Source organism: Monodon monoceros, unplaced genomic scaffold (assembly GCF_005190385.1).
Source record: "Monodon monoceros isolate NGI ecotype Baffin Bay Population unplaced genomic scaffold, NGI_Narwhal_1 Super_Scaffold_9, whole genome shotgun sequence".
Lineage (NCBI taxonomy): Eukaryota > Metazoa > Chordata > Mammalia > Artiodactyla > Monodontidae > Monodon > Monodon monoceros.
Window position 1 is genome coordinate 25,413,579 of NW_021703786.1, and position 17,682 is coordinate 25,431,260.

General features: G+C 56.4%; 1 protein-coding gene across 2 annotated transcripts; it reads left to right on the forward strand.

The window, feature by feature from the left end:
• The first annotated feature begins 2,668 nt into the window (after positions 1–2,668).
• On the forward strand, positions 2,669–9,711 carry NOTUM (notum, palmitoleoyl-protein carboxylesterase). Of its 2 annotated transcripts, XM_029213285.1 has the most exons (11): positions 2,669–3,272; positions 4,396–4,448; positions 4,531–4,626; positions 5,157–5,217; positions 5,467–5,525; positions 5,924–6,026; positions 6,691–6,882; positions 6,997–7,097; positions 7,638–7,785; positions 8,814–8,861; positions 9,091–9,711. In XM_029213285.1, the coding sequence occupies exons 1-11, from the start codon at positions 2,941–2,943 to the stop codon at positions 9,395–9,397; spliced, it is 1,500 nt and encodes a 499-aa protein (XP_029069118.1). In that variant the 5' UTR covers positions 2,669–2,940; the 3' UTR covers positions 9,398–9,711. The 2 variants fall into 2 exon arrangements, with proteins under 2 accessions (XP_029069118.1, XP_029069117.1); XM_029213284.1 differs by having other exon boundaries at positions 2,941–3,272; positions 6,691–7,097.
• Positions 9,712–17,682: the final 7,971 nt, after the last annotated feature.

The following is a 17,682-nucleotide window of genomic DNA, read 5'->3' on the forward strand; positions in this document are numbered from 1 at the left end:
GGCCCTTGAGGGGAGGGAGCCCAAGGACAGAGCTAGTCTGTCTGAGTCGAGAGAAGGATGCAGTATGAACAGCCAAGGAACGCTCTCTCAGGGGCTGTTACCACCAAGAGTCTGAGTTGGGGGTCTAAAGCTTAAAGAAGAGGGTGTGGGGAAGGCAGAGACACAGAAGGACAGGGAAGTTCTGGGGAAGACTCTTCACTTCTGCTAGTAGTGTTGAATAAATCAAACGGATTCATTTCGGTCAAAGTGCAGGCTAAATCTCATTATAGCAATACTAGCGAGTCCAACATGCATGCTCCCGCCTTGCACCGGAATTTCATTGGCAATTGTAACTGCCATTCCCACAGCACCGAGCACTTTCATGCAAGGGCTCCCGTAATCCCACAACAGCCCTCTGATAGAGGTACGGTCATTGCCCCGCTTTAAAGAAGAGGAAACAGAGGCACACAGAGAGGTCACGGGCCTTGCCCAGGAGCTCCTGCCAGGAAATGGCTCAGCGCCAGGTCCGTGTGAAGTACAACCCTACACAGTCTTGCCATCCGGCTGGAAGCAGCATTTCCCTGCCTGGGACTTGGAATAACAGGCTCCTAGACATAGAGGGTTCCTGGGGCGTGTTCTCCCCCATGCCTAGGAACACCTTCGCGTGGGGGACCTGTGTTTGAAATGCCTGCCTCTGGCCAGTCCCACGCAGGGCCTATATATTGACCTGAAGACAGGAGGGTGGCAAGTGTGGATTTCCAGATGAACAGCTCACGCTCAGCTCTTCTGCTGGCATGTCTGAGTCTCAGTTCCCCTCATCAGGAAAATGGGCGCCCAGCTGCACCACAGGAGCTTGTGGGGAGGACCTCTTTTTGTCACAGCTGCTCTCTCCTTCACTGAGTGACCCCAGCCAAGGCCGACATCTGGGGCACCTCAGCCTGATGTTAGGCTTCGAGGTTTAATTTACCGCTTAAACCTCACGCAGCAGCTCCCAAGGACCCTGTCTGGTCTCCCACTTTGTCTTCTGAGAGCCTGGCCAGAGCAGCCTGCTGTGTCTGTGCACGGGGTGGGTGTTGTAACGTTTTAACCCTCAGCCCATTACTCAGCCCAGGGACTGGTGAGGAGGACAGCTCAGGAGGCAAAGGCAGGGGCAGGGTCCCCGGTGCTGCCAGAGCCTCTGGCAACCTCTATTCTCCTGCCCCAGAGGGGCTGCAAGTGCCTGCCAGGGGACACAGCTTCCCCACTGCCCCGAATTAGGAGGGAGCTCAGGAAGCTCTACCCCAGCTCTAGACCTAAAAGGCAAGGTCTGTTTCCTGTCTTTACAATGGTGTAATGACATCCACGGAGCTGTGGCTGGGAGGGGAATGAGAGGTCTACCAAAGCTGTCTATGGCACTTTGTGGGTGTGCGTGGAGGGCAAATAAATGCCCTTTTTTTTCTTTTGTCTGCCCACCTAGCCGGGAGGAAGCCTCCTAAGTAAACAGCTGCCCCCTCATCCCGTTTTGATTTCTGAGGAGGAATCTCCTTCTGTCCCCAGTGAGGTGCACTGGGAAGGTGAGGTGATGGGGCAGATGCACTACGGTGCTTGGAGATCACTGAACAGAAACCAAGCCGGCAGCTCTTCCATCCGCGACCACCCCAGGGGCGGCTGGGACTGCGGGAGAGGTTCTTGGGGGTCCTTGGCATGGGGTGCAAAGCGAGGGCGCACGCGGGGAGGATCCAGGACCCCGCCCCGAGGCCCACCGACCTCGATAAGTGGCAGCGCCCCCTCTGCCCCCACTGCCCTCCGAGGGCCGCCCAGAATCTGTCCACCCAGGCGCGGGACAGGGCGACTCCCCCGTGGCGCCGTGCCGCGGCGCCCAGTCCCTCCCGCAGGTCGCCGAGGGCGCCGGGGCCTCGCACCACACCTGTCCGCTCCTCCGGGAGGCCCCGGCGCCTCTGCTGCCGGCCCCTCGGCGCGGAGCCCTGTGTCCGCCGTCGCTTTGATCCCGGGGGCCCCGCTGGATAAAAGTCCCGGGAGGCTCCGCGCCAGCGCCAGAGGGGAGGCAGCCGAGCCGGGCGTACCAGGAGGCTGGCGCTGGGCGAGCGACGCCGAGGAGCCGGGGCCGCGGGGCCGCCCTCGCCGGCCGCGGTGAGCGCAGGGCTCCGGGCCGGTTCGGGGTGGGAGTTGCGGAGCGGGGTTCTGGTCGCCCGTGGGTTGCTGTGGGCCTGGGCGGCGGGGGCGAGGGGACCCCGGGGGCTCAGGTGAGCGGTCCCCCTGTGCCCCCCAGCCCGTCGGGCCGACCCGCCCCGTGGCGGACGGAGCTCCCCCCGCGCAGAAAAGCCCCGCTGCTTCCCCACCGGCCCCCCCCCCCCGCCGCCGCCACCCCTTCCAGTCGCCCGGGGGCGGGGGCGGCGGCGCCGGGCTGGCCGCGATGAATGAGCCGCCGGGGCCGCCGGGCCGCGCTGCCCCCCACGGAGCCGGGCCGGGAGCGCCTCCGGCGGCCGCGGCGGGATAGTCCAGGCCCCTCCGTCAAGCTTGCGGTTTGGGAAGAAAAGGCGATGCCTCCGCCAAGAAAAGAGCGAGCGCGGCCCCCTCCCCCTCCGCCGAGCCCGGGCGGCGGCGGTGGCGGCACTTCTAACGCGCGGGCACCCGGGCCGCCGCGGCCCCCGCAAACTACGCCCAGGCTCGGCCCCCGCCGCTCATTGGCGCGGGCCGGAGCCAGCGCACCCAGACCCTGCGCTGCCCTCGGCCGGACGCGCGCGGAGCCCCAGCTGCCCAGGCCGACGGCGCCCGGCCCGAGAGCCTCGACGCCGAGCCGCCCTCGCCTCCTCTGCCGGGCCCAACGCAGGGAGCGGGGCGAACGAGCAGGCGCGGCTGGCGCCCCGCGGCCCGGGCGCCCCCGGCCCGGCGCCCTCGCCACCGCGCCGCCTCAAGGCCGCCCGCTCTCCGCAGGTGGCCGCGGGCCCGAGCAGCGCGGCCATGGGCCGAGGCGTGCGCGTGCTGCTGCTGCTGGGCCTGCTGCACTGGGCCGGGGGCGGCGAGGGCAGGAAGACCTGGCGGCGCCGCGGCCAGCAGCCACCCCCGCCGCCGCCCCCGCCGCGGGCCGAGGCGGCGACGGCGGCTGGGCAGCCGGTGGAGAGCTTCCCGCTGGACTTCACGGCCGTGGAAGGCAACATGGACAGCTTCATGGCCCAGGTCAAGAGCCTGGCGCAGTCCCTGTACCCCTGCTCGGCACAGCAGCTCAACGAGGACCTGCGCCTGCACCTCCTGCTCAACACGTCGGTGACTTGCAACGACGGCAGCTCGGCCGGGTAAGGCCCGCCCCCGCCCGCCGCGACCGGCGCGCCCCCGCCGCTGGTTTCGGGGCCGCGGGCCGCCTCGTCGCCGGCGGGTTCGCACCACCCGCCTCCCTGTCCCCGCTCAGACGCACGGAGTCTCTGCACTGGACCCTCCCTGCTGGCCGCAGCGGTGCTCGCCCACAGGGGAAAGGGCTCCCGTCGGGTCTCGGAGGCGCTGGCCCCGGGAAGGGCCCTGCTCGGAGGCTTGCCGCGCGGGGGTGGGGCAGCGCTGGCAGCGCTGGTCGCGGGCCAGCCCGGGCACTGACCCCTCGGCCACCGGTGCCCAGCCCCTGTGCTTGCGTCCTTCGTTCCCTGGGCGGGGAGATGGCAGTCCGCGAGTGGCCCTGGCTCCAGCAGGAGGAGGTGACACAGGGGGGCGGGGAGAGTCCTGCCGTACCCCCACCCCCACACCAGCTCTACTCGCCCCGTCTGCTCCCTGCTGCTGCCGGGACTGCCAGGGAGCCCAGCCAGCCAGAGGGACAGGCAGGGGGCACAGGTGGGACAGAAGGACCTGGGGTGCAGCATTCACCCCTCTCCAGACGGAAGCAGATAAAAAAGAATGCGAGGCTGAGGGTTGGGGAGGGGTTGGGGGCGCCCATGCCCTCAGCGACTCCACAGCCCGAGGAACTGGACGTTAGGTCGGGCCTCGGAAGGAAGGCTGCGACCCTGCCTCGGTGGCGCCCTCGCCCCTCCACGCGCGCCTGTCCTACCCCAGTGCCCCTGCCCCACGCACACTCCTCCAGCGAGAGTGCTTTTCACTCTCCAAGCGCCACTGCGCGTCCCAGGAGGATCCCGAGCCCCAGCGACGACCCCCCACCCCCGCCCGGCCGCCAGCGCCGAGGTTACAGCGGGTCTCTCGCGGGGCGGGCCGTGGGGATTTTCCACGGACCACACAACCCCTCGCCGCCCTTCCCCGCCCCGCGAGCGCCACCTCCCGGGACTGGCTGGCCGGGCCGGGCGCGCTCTGCGGGGGCCTGGCCACTGGCGCCCCCGTGCGGTCCGCGCGCGCCCGGCGACAGGTGGAATGACCCCTTCCTTCCTGGAGCTGGGCCCTGCAGCCCCAGCTGACCGCCCGCTCCGCCCACTTCCCTTGCAGCTACTACCTGAAGGAATCCAAGGGCAGCCGGCGATGGCTACTGTTTCTGGAAGGTGCGTCCTAGGTGCGGAGGTGGCGGGGTGGGGGTGGGGGTCCACTCGGCACTGGACCCTGAGGTGGTGGCTGTGCCCGCAGGAGGCTGGTACTGCTTCAACCGGGAGAACTGCGACTCCCGATATGACACCATGCGGCGCCTCATGAGCTCCAAGGACTGGCCGCTCACTCGAACAGGTCAGCATGCCAGGGACTGACCAGGAGCCCCCACGAGGCGGGGGGGAGGGGGTGGTGGTGGCGGGGGAAGGGGCTCACAATTGGAAGTCCTGGAAGAAGCTCCTCCTCTTTCACTCCCTAGAGGCCCAGAGAGGCCCCACCCCATCCATCCCCCCCCCCTAAAATTAGGGATCATTCATTCTCACCTTTCATTCTTCTTCCACAGGTAACTTCCCAGGGCTCACCCTGGCTGTGCAGTACACAGCTGGTCCCTAGGTCAAAATATCTGGTGGAAGGGGGGAGGTTGAGGGCCATGTCCAGATGTCACAGCCTGGCTGGTCATCCTGGCCATGGGGACTCCGTGGAGTAACTAAACCCATCCATTCATTCCCCACTTCCTCAGCCACCTTGGTTCAGGTGGGTGTCACCACCCACCTTCTTGCTGTGGCCGAGTAGGATGCCCCCACAGCCCCACACCTTCCTATAGTCCTCACCCCTGCATGCCCCCTCCCACCAGAAAGACCCACTGCCTCTGTCCTCCCCTGCCACAGGCACGGGGATCCTGTCCTCCCAGCCAGAGGAGAACCCCCACTGGTGGAACGCCAACATGGTGTAAGAGGGAGCCGGAAGGTCTTTCCTTGGGGGTCCTGTCCTTGGGGGTCCTCCCTGGAGGATCCTTCCTAAGAGGTTCTTAGGGGGGAGTCCATCCTTGGGGATCCCATCCTTGAGGGGATCTGGTCCTGGGAGAGGTCTTCCTAGGGGGTTCCTGTCCTCAGGAGTCCTTTCTGAGGAGGGTGGTCCTTCCTGGGGTCCTCGGGCAACAGAGAAGCATGGCGGGCTCACACCATCCCTGTGTCACAGCTTCATCCCCTACTGCTCCAGCGATGTCTGGAGTGGGGCTTCATCCAAGTCTGAGAAGAGTGAGTCCCCTGCCTTCCCCCAACTCCCCCCCCACCCCTGACAGAGGCAGGGCAGGGAGGACGGAGCTTCTGGAGAAATACAGACTTTCAGCCTTGTAACTCCCCCTAACCCTTTGATAGTGTGTCCCAGGGTGCCTGCCCTCAGCACCCATTGCCTGGCTTGTTCATGGCTGGCCTGACCCCGGGGCGTCCTCACTCCTGGGTGTTCCCTGTGGGAGAGCCCCCAGCACAGCCTTGTGCACCTAACCCACCTCCCTCTAGTCTACCCAGACCCTGTTCCCATTCCCTCTAAGACCCTCCAGACCCCCAGCTATAGCCCTCCTTCTGCCAACCTGGGGGTGGGAGGCCTTGCTCTGTGTCCAGGCCCCCACTTGAAGCCACCCTCCTTCTCTGTGCAGACGAGTACGCCTTCATGGGCGCCCTCATCATCCAGGAGGTTGTGCGAGAGCTCTTGGGCAAAGGGCTGAGCGGGGCCAAGGTGCTGCTGCTGGCAGGGAGCAGGTGGGCTGGGCAGGGGCTGGGGTGGGAGTGTGGATGGAAGGGAGAAGATGGGGCTGAGCCAGGGCAAATGCATGACCGGGAGGCTCAGCGTCACGGGGCATCTCAGAGGTTCGGCTCCCAGGTGCCATGTAGCTGGAAGCTGTCCAGAGGATGCTTCTGGGTCCATGGTTGTTGGGTGTGAGGGAAGCCTTGGACTGCAGTGACCTAGGCAGTTGGTTAGGGGTTAGCTGTGAACCCATGTAACACCAGGGCTGGGGTCCCTGTAGGCAGGATCACACCTGCTGGTCACTGTATCCCAGCAGGCATGTAGGGGACCCAGGGGACATCCAAGGAATGGACGGAGGGGCCTGGGGCACCTAGTTCATCTTAATTTTCAGATAAGGAAACTGAATCAGAGAGTGAGAGAGAGGAAGGGAAGGAGGGGTGGGAGGAAGTGGGATGACCTGACACTTAGCGCTGGGTCAGTGCCGGGAGCTCTGCCAGCCCTTCTCTGCCTCCAAGACCTCGAAGGGCCCAGGGGACTTACACATGAACACAGAACGTGTTGGCAGCTCAGAATGCTCTCAGATCCCTGCCCGCTTGGGGATGGGCTTGGGGATGGGCGGGCCCTGGTGGGTGAGTGTCCTCCTCACCTGCCTGGCCTGACATCCCGCCTTCCCTGCAGCGCGGGGGGCACAGGAGTGCTGCTGAACGTGGACCGCGTGGCCGAGCAGCTGGAGGAGCTGGGCTATCCAGCCATCCAGGTGCGGGGCCTGGCTGACTCTGGCTGGTTCCTGGACAACAAGCAGTACCGCCGCACAGACTGCATTGACACCATCACCTGCGCGCCCACGGAGGCCATCCGCCGGGGCATCAGGTGCCCTGGGAGGGAGGGCCCATCCTGTGCAGAGGGCCTGGGGTGTGGTGGCATCTGTGGGTGGAGAAGCTCATGGGAGGCCAGGGGCAGCCTAACCTGCGGCATGTGGCCTAGGTACTGGAATGGGGTGGTCCCGGAGCGCTGTAGGCGCCAGTTCAAGGAGGGCGAGGAGTGGAACTGCTTCTTTGGCTACAAAGTCTACCCAACCCTGCGCTGTGAGTGGGCATATGGGGTGGCGGGGGGTGTTTAGACTTTCTGCGCCTGCTGGAAACCCAGCCTGGAGTCCAGCCCTCAGAGGCTAGGCCCAGAGACCACTGTCCCACCTAGGATGGGTGACAAAGTCATCTGGGCTTGGCTGGGACGTTCCTGGTCTTAGCACTAGCAGTCCACTTGGTTCGAGGCAAACCAGGATGGTTAGTCATGTTTCCACATCCACGGTGAGGAATGCACTTTGGAGCTGGATCCCAGTGCTGCCCCTGTGTGGGGCCTTGGCTGTTCCCCCCAGCCCCACACTTGAAGGGACATCATCACCATGTTTTGGTCAAAGTAGAGTCCCTGGGAGCCAGGCCAAGAGGCGGGGAGGGAACAAGGCATCTCTCTAAGGAAGGGTGCTGGGGATGCTGGCGGCCGGCACCCTGCACAGAGAGCCCGGTTGGCCTGTGAGCCTGCTATGGAGCTGACTGCAGCCTCGGGCCCCTGAGCCTGGGGTGGGGGGCAGAGCACCGAGGTGAGGCCCATCTGAGCCGTCCCCCCAGGCCCGGTGTTCGTGGTACAGTGGCTGTTTGACGAGGCCCAGCTGACTGTGGACAATGTGCACCTCACGGGGCAGCCGGTGCAGGAGGGCCAGTGGCTGTACATCCAAAACCTGGGCCGTGAGCTGCGGAACACACTCAAGGACGTGCCGTGAGTGTGTTGGGGACCCCACTCAGCCCCCACCCCAAATATACAGTAAACCACTTGACTTAAAAAGAGAGAGAGGCCTCAAAGATGGAAAACAGGAAGCAGCCAAGGGGTCCTTGAGTACGTGACAAACTGTGGTCCACGTAGACAAGGCGATTTTACCCAGCGCTAGAAAGAAGTGAGCGATCGAGCTGCAAAAAGACAGGAGGAACCTTAAAGGCATGTTACCAAATGAAAGAAACCAATCTAAAAAGGCTACATGCTGTGTGATTCCAACTCTATGTCATCCTGGAAAAGGCAAAACTACGGACACAGTAAAAAGATCAGTGGCTGCCAGGGGTTGGGGGAGAGAGGTATGAATAGGTGGAGAACAGGAATTTTAGGCCTGAGGAACGACCGTGTATGACCACAATGGTGGATACATGGCATTATCCATTTGTCCAAACTCATAGAACGTACAACACCAAGAGTGAACCCTGATGTAAGCGTGAACCCTGATGTGAACCCTGATGTACAGACTCTGGGTGGTAATGTTGTAAGAGTGAACCCTGATGTACAGACTCTAGGTGGTAATGATGTGTCAGTGTAGGTTCATTGATTGTAACAAATGTACCAGCTGGTGGGGGTTGTTGATGATGGGGGAGGCTGTGCGTGTATAAGAGCAGGGGATAAATGGGAGCTCTCTATGCCTTCCATTCAATTTTGATGTGAACCTAAAACTTCAATTAAAAGCTGAAGTATATTAAGAAAAAATAGAAAGAAAAACAAAATATTCACCTGTCCAGGAGAGCCCCCACTCCGAGCAGGATTTGGAGGCTGGAAGGGACAGGGGTTAGTAGGGAGCATGTGTGCTGGGGGGGACAAGGCCTTGGGGAGCCGCTGGCTGGCACAGCGGCAGGAGGGAAGTAGGACGCAGGCAGGGGACAGCCTCCCAGTAGAGGGGGCTGGAGCTGCTGTGACCTGTGGGCTTTGGGGGTGGGGAAGGGCTGAGGTGGGACATGGTTGCTCACAGGTCGTCTTCTCCCCAGCAGGGCCAGCTTTGCCCCCGCCTGCCTCTCCCACGAGATCATCATCCGAAGGTCAGTGTCGCCAAGCCCCAGGGCAGCTCGCGTGTATGGCTCTCGCTCCAAGCATCCACAGTGCCCCACCCCCAGCAGGCCTGCCCACCGGCCTCCCCGGCTCTGGCTCCTTTCGGGGGCTTTCAAAATCACTTAGACAACCCACTCTGTGGCAAGAATTCACCGGTAGCAATGCCGTCCTCTGCTTTGGCCACACCTGAGTGACCCCCACCTGGGTTTCTGTCTGCAGCCACTGGACAGACGTCCAGGTAAAGGGGACCTCGCTGCCCCGGGCACTGCACTGCTGGGACAGAAGCCTCCATGACAGCCACAAGGCCAGCAAAGCTCCCCTGAAGGGCTGCCCCATCCACCTGGTGGACAGCTGCCCCTGGCCCCACTGCAACCCCTCTTGCCCCACCATCCGGGACCAGTTCACGGGGCAGGAGATGAACGTGGCCCAGTTCCTGATGCACATGGGCTTCGACGTGCAGACAGTGGCACAGCAGCAGGGCCTGGAGCCCAGTAAACTGCTGGGGATGCTGAGCAGCGGGAGCTAGGGCCCCGCCCACCTGCCCTCCAGACCCTCCTGCCCTCCTAGGGCCGCAGGGCCCCGGCCATCCCCATCCTGGGTCTGGATGCCCTCCCCTGGCAGCCTTCACTGCCTCTTTCCCACTGCCTCTGGGAGGCCCAGCCTGAGATGGACCCACCGTCAGCCCAGCTGTGGCCCTGGGCCCCCTCCCATCCCTCCCTCCTGACTCCCGCCTCCAGCCCACAGTGGGGAGTCAGAAGCACTGGATTCCTCAGCCCCCAGCCCAGAAGGCCCCGCCCCAGCCCAGCCCCCAGCCTCGCCTGCCCTTTTGTATTATTTTATAAAGTGACTTTTTTTATTACTTTAATTTTTTAAAAAAAAAAAATAAGCAAGAAATATATAGTGAATGATATTGTTTTGTAACATATTTTTTTTAAATAATGAAGAAAAAAGATAACAAAAGAGCCTCACCCTGTAGATGTGTTTATTTGAGGGGGCACTTTGCCCACTTCACACCCCTCCCCCAACCCCGACTCCACCCCCCACCCACCCCCACCCCCCACCCCCGTCCAGGGCGGCAGAGAGACTGGGGGCGACCACGGGGCCTCTTGCCCTTCAATCCCTGCTCCTTCTGTTCATCGTTTCAGCAAACAGCAGTGATGGGCTTGTTTCGGGTGAGCCCCCAGCAAGGTTTTATGCTCCCTTTCCTCTTTATTTTGTTCTTGGGGTGACCTTCACGCCGCAACCCCACCATTTCTAAGTGCATGACTCAGCATTTGTACATCCACAAGGTTTGTCTCTACCAGCAACCTCCACTTTCAAAACTTTATCACAAAACACTCCCTACCCAGCTAACACTTTCTTAGAAGTTCGTATTGTGTTTATTTTCACTACGTCACACATGCACATGGTCCAGAATTTGAAAGAAGCAAAGCTTTGGAGGGTGAAAATTCTCCCTCTGGCCAGCCCCTGGCTCTGTATCTGTGGCTAGTCCCAGAGGACCTGGCCTCCCATAAACACGTACACACACACACACACACACACACACACACACACACACACACACTACTTTTCCTTCCACATGTGACTGCATGCCATACACTTGCCGCCTGGTTTCTACTTCCCGTTGCATCTTGGGGCCGCGGAGAGCTCCATGCTGGCGGGACATGACCAGTGAGCAATGAGCTCTGTGCTTCATACCCTTTTCAGGTACGAAGGGTGCAGCGTGGCTAGCCTGTGTCAGCATCACTGCACGCGGCCGTCGTCTCTGTGGGATGCACCCAGAAGTGGCATGTGGGTCAAAGACAGTAAGCAAGCACCTGTGGTTTCAGTGACACACTGATAAGCGCCCCCCCAGGTGGCCAGCTCATGACCCTCCAACAGACGTGGCTTCCTCAGCACTCCCTGCATTAAGTGTCCCACGCACGTGGCACCCTGATTCCTCCAGGCGCCGGGCAAGTAGGTCTTATTATAAAACCCCAATTTACAGATAAAGAAACTGAGGCCCAAAGAGGCTATGTGAAGGGTTGAAGGGACAGAGGGAGGATTCATGCCTGGGCTCTGCTCCCAGCCTCCGACCACCCAGCCTCTCTCAGGGAGTCTGCAGCCCCAGTCCCAGAGTAGGGAGAATCACAGAGACCCCATCGTCTCACCCGCGCCAAGACTGGGGGTGTCCCCTGAGGTCTTATCAGCTCTGGGCCCACCTGCGGCCCACTCATCACCAATGTCAGCTTCCCCAGGGGGAGCTAAGTGGCCCGATCATGGTTTCCTCTGTGGACCACTCTTGTGGGAAGCCACGGAGTCCCAGTGGCCAAGGGAAACAGTGAGGTCAGGGAGCGGGGTGGCAAAAGGCTAGAGATGAAAGAAGGGGTACCCAGGGGCAGCTGCTGGTTTGGGGGAGCAGCCCCATCCTTGGCCTCCCTGGAGGGCCATGGACAGGTCTCCCCATGTGACAGTGGGCTCCCAGCGGGAGAGAGGGCTGGGAGGACCTGGAAGGGGCCTGGCCTTCACCTACCTGGGGAGACTTGTTCGGAGGGAGGGGCCCATGCTTCGGTCAGAGCTGGGTGGGGGGGACCCCGGAGGTGCTGGCGCAAGACCAGTTCCTTGTGTGGAGAAGGGCGGCAGGCAGTGACATCAGCACAGACAGAGATGTCTTGCTCTGTTTGAGGTGGGCTGAAAAGAGTCAGAGGGTAGCTTTGTGTGTCTCAGGCATGCCAGGCTCACTGAATGTTATACTTGTGGGTTAGGCCCAGTGGGATTTCACCAAATGAATAAATCCCTTCTCCCCATGTTCCTGACAAAGAAGGAACATAGGAGAAAGGCCTACCTCCGGCCTCTGTGCTTTACCATGGGGACTAGTGGCAAAATGAGCCCAGGACCTGTAAGGACAGTGGGTGACGCCAAACCTGCAGTGCTCAGTGAGCCATCGATGTGACACACTGACTTCCCGACTTCTCTTTTTCTATTTTTTGTCCATGCCACGCGGCATGCGGGATCTAAATTCCCTGACCAGGGATCGAACTTGTGCCCCCTGCAGTGGAAGCTCGAATTCTTAACCACTGGACCACCAGGAAGTCCCCAACTTTTCTAGAAATGTTGCTGCTTTACATTTTCCACATCACAGGCTTCCCGTAGCAGCAAAAATGCTCAGGACAGAAGCAACCAAGATTTCTTTTCCGTAGATGAACGGGTAAATAAACTGCAGTCCATCCAGACAATGGACCGTTACTCAGCACTAAGAAGAAATGAGCTATCAAGCCATGAAAAGACTGGAGGAACCTTAAATGCATATTATTAAGTGAAGGAAGCCAATCAGAAAAGGCTACATATGGTGTGATTCCAACTCTATGATATTCTAGAAAAGGCAAAACTATGGGGACAGTAAAAAGATCGCTAGTTGCCGGGGGTGAGGATGGGGCTGACTAGGTGGAGCACAGAGGATTCTTAGGGCAAAGAAACAACTCTGTATGGTCCCACAATATGGTGGGTACATGTCATTACACATTTGTCCAAATTCATAGAAGGTACAAAACCAAGAGTGAATGCTGATGTAAACTGTAGACTCTGGGTGATGATGACAGATCAGTGTAGGTTCATCGATGGTAAAAAATCAATGGTACATCACTCTGGTGGGGATGTAGATAATGGGGAGGCTGTGCCTGGTTAAGGGCAGGGACTATACGGGACTCTCGGTGCTTTCTGCTCAGTTTTGATATGAGCCGTGTTGAGAGCACGGACCCTTGACGTGACGTGGTGAAAACAGCAGCTCCAAGAGGACAAAGACTCTGGTCTCCCTTGTTCGTTGCTGTTTCTGAGCGCCTAGAACGAGGCCTGGCACTCAGCAGCTACTGCAGAAGAACTTGTTTAGTGAATGAAAACATTAATCAGAAGCAATAGAAAAAAAAGTAATAACACACTCCGGGAAATGTTAAAGCCACAGGGAGATGTGAAGAGAAGACACTCCGGGAAACTTTAAAGCCACAGGGAGACGCGAAGAGAAGAAACCCAGAGGTTTTGGTAAAACCTGATATATGTGTACTACCTAGTTTTAATGACCTTTGCAGGCCCTTTTAGGAAAATTCTTTAAATATATTTTGAATAACATTGCTTTATTTGTACATGCAAATACTTGTTACAATGTGTGAAAGTTCACTCCAGCAGCAATGAGCACACCTGGCACCCAGACCTTAGTCTCTTACACCATCTCCAATAAGAGGAACCAGGGCTCCTTGGAAAACACCTAGCGGGAAACGTGCAGGATGAGCCCCGGGCATCTTGCAGTGCCTGCAGTGAGGAGGTGCCAAAAACCCCACCCCCATTGATGGGGGTACGTAAGGGGACACGTGGAAGGCTTTGAGCAACAGAATAAAAAAATATAGTTTTGGACTATAACTCAAAGTATAAAATAAATGTGTAAAGTATAAAATAAAATAAAATAAAATAAATTTATAAATAAATTATAATTTATTTATAAATAAATTAAATAAAATTTATAAATTAAATTAAATTTATAAATTAAATAAAATAAAATAAGTGGGGGAGAAAAAAAAAATCTCTTTGCAGAGTTCCAAATAATTTAAGCATACACCCCCCTTAAGCGTGGGCCACGCATGGTGACATCCCGCCCCCAGAGAGAACAGGATGGAAAGGGGGAGAAAGAGGAACTCCCCAGTGGAGACACCTGACAGACACACCTCAGCCAAGTGACCAAGGGCACAGCCACGGTGAGGAGTCATGTGGAGAGCACAGGCCCTGAAGGGATGTAATGAGAAGAGGGCACTTTCCCTCTGTGGTCTCCCTCCCCCAAACCCACAAGCCCAGACTAATAATGAGAAAGACATCAGACAAACCAGCAGAGGGACAGTCTGCACCTCCTTGCCCAGCCCTCCTTCAAACCGTCGGGGTCGTTCAAACCAGGAAAGTCTGAGAGACCGTCCCAGCCAAGAGCAGCCGGAGGAGATGTGGTGACTAAATGTCCCACGTGGGGTCCGAGACAAGTCCTGGAGCAGCAGGAGGACATGAGGTTAAAACTGGGGAAACCTGAATAAAGTATTCACTTTCCTTAATAATAGTGTATTAATAATGATTTATCAATATTGGCTCATTAATTGTAACAAATGTCCCATAAGATGTTCCCAATAGGGGAATTCCCTGGTGGTCCAGCGGTTAAGACTCCACGCTTCCACTGCAGGGGGCCCAGGTTCAATCCCTGGCTGGGGAACTAAGATCCTGCAGTCTGCGTGGCGCAGCCAAATAAAATAATAAAGAGAATTTAAAAAAAAAAGGTGTTCCCAATAGAACACACTGGATATGAGGTATATGGGAGCTCTATCAGTGCAGTTTCTTTTTGCATCTACAGCTGTTCTAAGAAAATAAAGTCTATTTAAAAATTTTGTAAAAGGAAGGTTTTTTTTTTTTTTAATCTTTTTTACTTTTTTGGCCACACTGTGCAGCACGCGGAATTTTAGTTCCCCGACCAGGGACTGAACCCATGCCCCCTGCAGTGGAAACTCAGAGTCTTAACCACTGGACCGCCAGGGAAGTCCTGTTTTCAATTTTTATTTTTATTTTTTATTTTATTTTTTAAAGCAAGTTTTGTATTCATACAAGAATATAAACCTATTTATACTTCATTTATTATTTTTTAATTTTTCATTTATTTATTTTAAAATTATTTATTTATTTATTTTTGACTGGGTTGGGTCTTTGTTGCTGCGTGGGGGCTTTCTCTAGTTGCTGCAAGCCAGGGCTACTCTTTGTTGTGGTGTGTGGGCTTCTCACTGCGGTGGCTTCTCTTGTTGAGGAGTAAGGGCTCTAGGCGCGTGGGCTTCAGTAGTTGTGGCTCTCCAGCTCTAGAGCGCAGGCTCAGTAGTTGTGGCACACGGGCTTAGTTGCTCCACGGCATGCGGGATCTTCCCGGACCAGAGCTCGAACCCGTGTCTCCTGCATTGGCAGGCGGATTCTTAACCACTGAGCCACCAGGGAAGCCCTACTTCATTTTTTTTTTTAATTATTCTTTTTTTCTGGTTTAGGAAGTAGTGCCTATTTATTTTAAAACTGGAAAACACTGAAAACCCGAAGAAGAGCCAAAGCACCTCGGACGTGACAGTGGGGCATCTCAGGCTTTTACTCAGCCTTTCTCTCTCTTCAGAGGCACATGTGCCCACAGGTCCTTTTGTCTTCACCCAGATCGCTGCCCTTGTGATCTCCCACCACGTTACCTGATCTTCTATGAGGCGACTTCAGGGCATCCTAAGTGTCCCACATGTGGATGTGCTCAAGTTTACTCCCCAATCCCTACTGATGAACTTTAAGTGATTTCCAGCCACATTTACTTTGTTGATATTTCCACGCTGTGGGAAGCTGTCAATTTAGAATCGCTCTGTTTCTGAAATTGTAACACGTTAGCAAAGCTCACGAGCAGAAAACATTGTCACCAAGTAGCCCAGTGGCCAAGCAGCTGGGAGTTGGTGTCTAGAATTGGGAGCATGCCCTATGGCAGGGTCCAGGAAGCCTCACCATGGTCCAGCCATGAAGCAGCCGCCCAGACCGTGGTGGGGACCCCGAGCTACCCTGGGCCCTGTGGGCGGGCAGAGCTAGAATGGCAAAGCAAGGAAAGATGATTTTGTTGTGATTTGTTCTCAGATTCTCACGGCCTCTTTCAGAGAAGGAGCTGATAATTTTTAAATTATTTATTATTATTATTTTTTAAAGAATCGTTTTTATTTATTTTTGGTTGCGTTGGGTCTTTATTGCTGCATGTGGGCTTTCTCTAGCTGTGGAGAGCGGGGGCTCCTCTTCATTGCAGTGCGTGTGCCTCTCATTGCAGTGGCTTCTCTTGTTGCATAGCACAAGCTCTAGGTGCGCGGGCTTCAGTAGCTGAGGCACACGGGCTCAGTAGTTGTGGCTCGCGGGCTCTAGAGGCCGCTGGCTGGGACACTTCAAAAAATTCAGTGTTATGAAATATTAAAAAAGCAGAGACTATTCCAGAATAAAGGAAAATGAGAGACATGACAGCCAAATGCAATGTATAATTCCAATCAGATCCTGGTGCAAAAATTAAAAATGCTATAAAGTGTAGTTTGGGGGCAGGTGGGGGAAAACTGCAGGACTGTATATTAGGTGATCATTCGTCAATTTCCCAAGTGTGGTAGCTGTGTTCAGGTTCTGTAGGAAAACGGCCTTGCTTTTAGGAGGTGTCCGTGGAAGTATCTAGGGGAGAATTGTCATATCTCCAGAATTAATGTTATTATTAATTATTAATGGGGGGGAGAGAGAGCACAAACAGGGCAAAGTATTAATTATTTTTTTTTTTTTTGGCTGCAGCCCGCGGCATGCGGAACTCCCCTGACCAGGGATTGAACCCTGCGCCCCCTGCAGTGGAAGCACGGAGTCTTAACCACTGGACCACCAGGCAAGTCCCAAAATATTAATAATTCTTAAATCTGGGTGAAAGATATATGAGTGTTCATTGTGCTATTTTGCAACTCTTCTGTAAATTTGAAATTTTCCTAAATGAAAAGTTGGGGGAAATACACATAAGGCTGTATATATAGTGTCAGAGGGGATTGGTTCCAGGACCCCCTAGGATACCAAAATCCACTGATGCCCAAGTCCCTTGTATAAAATGGCATAGTATTTGTGTATAACTTACGCACATCCTCCCGTACACTTTATTTTTATTTATTTATTTATTTATTTATTTATTGGTCAAATTGCTTGGCTTGTGGCATCTTAGTCACCCGACCAGGGATTGAACCTAGGGACACGGCAGTGAAAGTCTCAAGTCCTAAGCACTGGACCGCCAGGGAATTCCCCTCCCATATACTTTAACTTATCTCTAGATGACTTATAATACCTAATAGAAAGTCAATGCTATGTAAATAGTTCCTGGCTCATGCCAAATTCAAGCTTTGGTTTTTGGAACATTCTGGAATTTTTTCCCCCAATATTTTCAATCTGCTGTTGGTTGAATCCGTGGATAGGGAACCTGTGGATACAGAGGGCCAACTGTATACACGGGATGTTCATAGGGGTTGAATCTAGGAGATAGAATTACAGGCAAATTAATTACAGGCAGATTAATTACTGGCAATCTTTCCTTCTCTTTTTCTGTGCTGATTGGGCCTGAGCATGTACTACTTTTACAGTCAGAAAAATTTCTTTTCCTTTTCAAAAACATTTCATATATTTTTAATATTTTAGACTAAAACTGGGAGAGTTGAGTTTTCCCTAGGTGTTTACATGTCTAGGAGGGACAAGTAAAGTGCTCCATTATGATCCCCCCAAATAATAACTAAAACTTAACTCCCCTAGGTCAGGCTGGGGGCTGTGAGAAGAATGAGGGTGGGCACCTTTGGGAGGGGGCACAGGATCTCCACTCCCCTTTCCCACCACCTCCCAGGAATCCAGGCTGAGTGTGGGCCAAGGGACAATGACAATGGGGTCCTGAAACCATCCCAGCTCTGAACCGAGCCCTGCAGGGCTCCCAGATCCCCCACTGCCGCCCTCTCCTCCCTGTGCCCCTCCCCCTTGAAGCTGCTGGAGCTGGGTTGCCTGATCCTCTCTGCTCTTCTCCCTCCTCCTCCCCCACGGGCAGTGGCACCGACTGACCGACAGAAGCAGGTGCTTTGGAGGTGGGGGTGGTGCCAGCAGCCAAGGGGTTAATGGTCCTGGCAGGGGCTCGATGGATCACAAGGGTCAGATGTCCCTCCTGGATAGGGACAGGCACAGGCACGCAAGCTGCTATTCCCGGGCTCTGATCACGGTCACCTATTTATAGAGCTGGGGGGGGCCTCGGCCCTCCCCACACAG